We start from the raw sequence: 6,647 nt of genomic DNA on the forward strand, positions 1-6,647 counted from the left end.
TGCTTTCTAGCTGTAAACAATATGCGCATATGCAGCTGGTGCTCAGCCTGTGTGTGGCCTTGTGTTGGCATAGACACCAAATACAACTTGCATTTATGTTACCTAGGAGTCTCGGGGAATGGTGTTCTGAAAGAAAAGTAAACCACAAACCATACTAACTTACGAAACGTGTCATGCTTATTACAAAAAAATGAATATCCATATATTTGTAAGCTATTTTGAATTGCAACATTTTGCATGGGATTCATTAAATAAAACTGCTCTGTCAGAACTTTGCACAGCTGTTCAGAGAGAATTCTCCGCTATTGTAATTAAATAGCTTGTGGATAAATATATCAGATCTTTTGGTTTCTGTTGGAATTTTGCCTTTACTGCAACAAGGGCTCTGTGTCTCTTGCAAAAGATATTTGACCACTTGCAGGATTGGCCCAAAAGGAATGGATTAAAGACTACTTTACACAAAGGTCTGTGTGCTTTGGAAATGTAATTTTTTTGAGTGTGCATTAAGCCATCATTTATATCAGATAAACTTTAAAAGGGGGAATACGCGAACTCACCAAATTGTGTACCATAAGACACATTGGAAGGTAAAGATATTTAGGAAATGTGTTAAACCGTTTTTCTGTATAACGTTAAAAAAATCAGTGTTGAAATCTAACAAGTGTTTTAATTGAAATAGGCCTTTTCCTGTAATGCAGTGATGCTTGTGGAACCCTGTTCATTTGAAAACAAGGTGGAAGATTAAATCTGTTAACAGCTGGACCATCTGAATTCATTTTTAGAAAGATTAAAACAATTCAGAGCTAGAGAGTATGAAATTAACCTAAAAAGGGTTGGGCATTTAAGAAAAGTAGTTCTAGTGAGCAAGTAATGGCTTATATCCTCCAAAGCAGCAGAGGAAATGTTTGGGAGTTGGAGCTTATCAGTTTCCTGGAGACGATTTTGTGAGAGATCCGGACGTGTCTGGCTTGATCTCTCTCTTACTGCACCTTTTCCTTCTCTGCAGCTTCTGAATGACGTGCCTTCTTCATACCATAGCTGGGCAGAACCAGAGGGCTTGCTATGGGGATAGATAAGAAGGAGACAGAAGGGGGTTAAATGTGTGGTTTCCATCAGCAGGTTTTGGGGACTGAGAGCAGAGCTGAAGGAGCTACCATGGGTCCGACAAGGACAGCGGAGCACCGGACTTCCTCTTGATGTCTTTCTTGTTGGCAGTCTCACTGGAAAACAGAATTGGCCACGTTCGTAGAGAATGTAGTGGACTTTGACAGTAGAAAGGGTTTTAACTCAACTCTGGAGCTGCGGCACATTCTCAGAACTGGAATTCAGCATCTTCAGCCCAAGTGCTGTCTCTGTGCAGGCTGTTGCAGAGGGAGCTGTAGTAACAGGGTTTATTTACGCAGAGATTTTCAAGCTGCACTGAAATGCTACCTTACCGCATGCTTTGGCATCAGTATTTCCACTCTCCTCACCAAAAAGTTTAAAAACATGGTGCAGTTTTCCTAGGCCAGTATGCTCAACAGGGGTCATTCGTCTTTCACTGCATAACAGAAAACACATTTTATCCTCTCCTGAAGAATCTGCAGTTTCCTGCCAGCCCAGTTCTCTGCCAAATCTCTGTGTGTAGGGAACTGGATGGCAGAGAGCAGAGGCTGCAGCACAAAGCATTGAGTCCCAACTTCTCCACAGCTGGTGCTCGCTGACATTGATGATTCTCTCAAGAATTGAGGTCGTTTTCTTCCTGAGACATGGTAGGGTTGATTCTTACACCAGAAGGCACATCTCAAGCTTGCTGGGGTGTTTCCTGTCTTCAGGAGAATGTTATTGACTTGGACACGATTTTGGTTTTCAAATAAAAAAATTTCAGTGCTGAAATAGTAATTTTAAAATCTCCATACATGTGATATACACTTCATCCACCCAGTACATGAAGTGCTAGGGATGCTATGCATGTGTACTGTCTTGCTCGTTACCTTAAGCTTGCCTATTTGTCTAACAATGGCAGAACCAAATCGTACCTCTGCAGTAAACGGCAAGAGGTTTCCCTGCTTCCTCCATCTCCCTATAGAGTTTTTTAATTTGAACTTGTGTCATGCTAACATAAAGATTTGAAGGTTGTGATTTCGCAGGAGAATAAATACTGAGATGTCAGGTCATAGAGACACTCTTAAATTAAGCCTTTAATCTCCTTACATGTTGGGTCATACTCAGTCCTGGATAAACCTGCTTTGCTGGAAGGTAGGGGCTTGGGTTTTTCTTTTTGACTGTACCCAATGAAGTTGAAATCAGGGTTAGCAGGTAATCAAATCGAAGCCAGTTTTGAATTCCTTTGTTTGAGTACTCTTGTCTCTGAGCAGCACTGGCTGTTGAGATGGCAAGACACTAGGTGGGGGAGCAGGTGCTTTTTGGACTTGAACTGTTTTGATGTAAATCTGCAATACACCTGAAGTATGCTTTAAAATTCACCTTCAGAGGACCGCTTAATTGAAAAACTGTCTGAAAGCCCTTTTATTCTTTCATTAAAAGAAAGACAAATGGTTATGGCTGATGCTGTTTCTAACGTCTTGGGTGTGTTAATTTTATCTGTTTTTTTCTCCTAATCCAATCCCATGTCTGTTGGGCTCTTCCATTTCTCAAGACTCTCCCTTGCCTGTTAGTGGATTAGGATCAATAGACTTGAACCAAAATTTTGCCCAAGAAGATGCACTTGGCCCTATTACCTTGGAATTTTCTTTTTCCTTTGCTAACTTCTCAGTGTCTTATGTGGGTTGCAGTTCCTTGGACACAGTTAAGCCACATGTTTTAAGAACAAGTGCTTGGCTGGATGGAATGCAGTTTTAATAAATGCTGTGCTTCACTGACGGTTTGTCACTGACAGTTGTCATGGGCCGTTTTCGCTCAGGGTTTGTCATCTGACTCCACATAATGGCATAGTGTCCCTCTCTTGTAAGGGAGGAGTGAGGTTCCCCTTGGTCCTCATGGAACTGCAGTTTTGGGCTTGATGGAAACAAGCTCAGTGGCAGGATCCTCTATACAGACCACCCATTTTAACCCCTCATATCATACTCTGGCTGTGAAATAACAAGTGTGATGTTTTTTTCCTTGCAGCAATATCAGAACCAGTTATTTCAGCAAACAGAAGATGTGGATGGGAAAACAGAAATCATCATCAAGGTAAGCTCTTCATATTTTATGAAGAGTCCTTTGTTCTTTGTGGTTTTGCATTTAAAGATCCGGAGGTGTGTTTTTTTTTTTTCTTATTGCTGTGGAAATCATGTATTCTGTGGCTGGCCTTGTCTTCTGGCAGAGGTCTGAGCTTTCTCTAGTGGGACTGATGCTCTGTTCTAGTAAAGTGAAGCCTTTTGAAGCAAAGTGAACCATTTCCCAAGCCTTCCATGTTATCACAGTCCTTTCATGATCATCTGACTAACCTAGTCAATCTGAGTCACCTCTAAGTAATGACAGTGCAGCTCCAACTCAGGTGTGATAGGAAACTTTTTTTCCTTTTTGTCCTGGTTATTAAAGCTGCATGGTCCCCTCCGGCTGTTGGAATGGAAATATGAGCGGTGGTACTTCAGAACCCGTGATTTAAGACCTCATAGCTTTGTGTGTCATTCTAGTCTTTTCTGAGATCTGCAGGTACAAGTACACACCCTGCGTATTTTCAGCTTTTCCCAGTACTGTATGAGTTACGAACAGCTTTGATCAAGTATCCCTATGGGACATATTTCACAAGCTGGAGCACCTCTAAGCCTCTTTTTGGTAGCCTGACTTTATGGCTGTATCTCAGGAATACAAATATAGTTCAGTCAAACCAACTACTAATTGTAGGTACCTTGATAAGGTGTGAGCCAGAGATGTGTTGAACTCGGTGTTAATCAGGGCGCCGATTGTTAGATTGCTTCTGCTCAAGAGAAAAAAGGAGTCGGTTGAACTAAATTCTGCCTGTGTTAAGCACCACGCTGATACTTTCACAGCCAAGAAATGCTTCCTCTCATGGCCTCGCACTGCCACTCTGATGTGTTAATGATTTGTCAGTAATTTAATGAGTTGGAAACTGAATGCTCTGTGAAGTGCTTATTTTTGTTATAACTCAGTGATATTTCCACCTAAATATACAGGTTATTTTAACTGATGTCACTGATATAAGATTAAAGTGATAGAAACAAAAACAGCCTTTAAAAAACGTGTGATTTTTCATCCATGTATCCTATCTCATCTTCTGGGTTTAAGTCCCGTGCTCCTGTTACAGCCTTTTTAATTTTACTCCTCTGTCTCCTATTTCCCTATTAAGACACTGCTTGTATACTCATGCAGCTGACTGGCAAAGGAAGCAAGCTTCTCAGGCCCACAGAAGCAGATCCCTTTTCTCTCTCAAAAACAGGCACAGATGAAACTAAAGGGTCCCATCCTCATCCCTACTCTTGTCCTTCCTCAGACCCTGTCCTCAGAAACATGTAGGACTGTAAAGCTAACAAAGCCACCAGACAGATTTGCCTTTAAAACTTCAAATTTGAGATAAACTCAGAGCTCAGGTATTGATGGCCTGTGTGAAGCCTGTACGCTGCTGTGTGGAGCACACCTGCTGTTGGTGAGACTGACTGAAGCCTGTAGTAACTTGGCAGTGGGCAATGGATAAACTGCCCCCGTGGAGGGAGGCATCTCTGCTTTGTTGTGGGCAGATTTCCATAATGACTCAGTATCTCACCCATGGTTTTGAAGGGCTTTTTGCCCTCCAGAAAGGAAAACAAAGGTACACGTTGTTTTCCAAAGTGATCCCTGCTAAAATGGCAAGGAGAGTGGGTCTCTGAAAGCGTGTCCAGAGGCCACCGTGCCTGTCTGTTTGCATTTGTGTGTCGAGGATGTATTGGCAGATAGGGACTAAGGGGGCCGTAATGCCTGCCCCGTGTCTCCATGCTGGTGCCAGGTACGTTCCCAGTTACACGCTGCAGAAGCACTGGGAACAGCTCAGCCCCTCGGTAGCGGTCCTGCATTACGTCGTATTACAGCACCTGTATTTCGCTTCAGTGACCTCCCTGTTGTTGTTCTCTCTGACGTGGTCACTTTGCTGTTCATTTTCACAGCAGTCCTGTGTCAACTGTGGTCGTGAGGCAATGAACGAGTGCACAGGATGCCATAAAGTCAACTACTGCTCCACTTTCTGTCAGCGGAAGGTATAAGATTGTTTGTGAGTTGCAGACTGAGTTGTGCAGAGGGGGCCACGGTGACCCTGGGGAAAGCCAGACTGTGCTGCCTGCTGGCACAGAAAGAGGAGCAGGCCGCAGAATGGGTCGTGTCGTGCCGGCAGCCAGCCCACAAGCCTTGCACAGGTCAGCAGCCTGGGTTTCACGCAGCAGCCCCAAACACACCGTGCCAGCTGGATCGCTGGCAAGGCTGTAGCGCTGGGGCAGGTCTGCGGGTCATGGATCAAACGGGTAGGGAATGGCCCCAAGATTTGCACACACCTTCTTAAAGGGGGTCTAGAAATCTGTGTAAAACCAGAAGTGAGGGTGTGGACACCTCCCTGTGTGAACTGTGGGGGTGAGTTAGTTGGGAGGACCTGTACAGCCCTTCCCTGCTGCTTCCTGGTAAGCTGTATTCTCAGCACCTACAGTCCTGCTGTGCCACTGGGGACAGTTATCCTTTACATTGCTTGTGAAGCTACAAATGAAAAAAAAAAAGAACTGAGCACACTGAGACAAACTGTAAGATTTTAACGTGGGAGGTAGAAACAGATATGAAGTACAGTGGAGGAAGCTGCTGTGCTTTGTGTTTCCCATCGGTTCCTCACAAAGACCCCTGGCACTTCTTGCTTTAGAGGAAGGGATACTTTTAGTTCAGCCAAGGTTATGGCTCTGATTTCTGTCCAAGTTCACTCTTCATCAACTGAATTGAGCAGATGAAGAGTTTTGACTGTTTCCTTTGGCCTGTAACAAAGTATAATGATGGTCAAGTTCTCTGCCTGCATAGTGGAAAGGCTAAAATTTCCAAAGAATGAACAAATGCTTCTTACAGATAAATTACAAAGTCTGCCTGCTGTCTCCTCAGGCGTCTCAAGGACAGCAATTCCACCCTATTGTTCTGTCAGGACAAAATGTACCTGGAAGTGTCACAGAGTAGTCATGTTTTGGTCCCTTTCTTAGGCAGCCTACTGCTTCTCTGTGCCCATGCTGGTGGCCAGCGTTCTGCACTGGAATAGGGTGGGCTGGTTTGAGGCTCTTGCCAGTAACTGAATCCTTGAAATTCCCCCTGTACTTACGAGCTATGATGTGCAACCTCTGAGCGGAACAAGTTAGATGAGTACTTTGGTTATTTCAGACTAGAAGGTAAAAAAAGAAATCTTGAGAGGTAGTAGGGTGTTACCAGGAATTCTTTTCCTCTCTTACCTTTACTGAACCAAGACCCCTTGTATGGTGCTGCCTTTCAGGAGGGCTATCTTGTATCGAGCCATCTTTCAGGAGAGTGTTAAATCAGGGTTCTGACTCTGTTTAAGTAAAATTTCCACAACCTAAAGGACATTGATGTCCTGAGTTGGTTTTTGGATTGAGAAACCAGCATTCTGCTTAGTTCGTTTCCCCCTCTAGTTTTGATCCAGCATGTGGTTCCTTTCCTGCCTCTGGTTAGTCTTGTGTGGCTGAGCACTAGAG

At 43.8% G+C, this 6,647-nt stretch overlaps 1 protein-coding gene across 6 annotated transcripts in view; it reads left to right on the top strand.

Annotated features, from left to right (window-relative positions):
* DEAF1 (DEAF1 transcription factor) overlaps positions 1 to 6,647 on the top strand; it is a 30,007-nt gene that overhangs the window by 22,563 nt on the left and 797 nt on the right. For 3 of the 6 annotated variants that reach the window (XM_040558416.1, XM_040558418.1, XM_040558417.1), the window contains 2 exons: positions 3,109 to 3,174; positions 5,085 to 5,174. In XM_040558416.1, the coding sequence (XP_040414350.1) occupies positions 3,109 to 3,174; positions 5,085 to 5,174 (156 nt within the window). Of the gene's footprint in view, positions 1 to 3,108; positions 3,175 to 5,084; positions 5,331 to 6,647 lie in introns of those variants that run through there. The other 3 variants (XR_005820227.1, XR_005820228.1, XM_040558419.1) reach the window with 3 other exon arrangements.

The sequence above is a fragment of the Cygnus olor genome, chromosome 5, assembly GCF_009769625.2.
Source record: "Cygnus olor isolate bCygOlo1 chromosome 5, bCygOlo1.pri.v2, whole genome shotgun sequence".
Lineage (NCBI taxonomy): Eukaryota > Metazoa > Chordata > Aves > Anseriformes > Anatidae > Cygnus > Cygnus olor.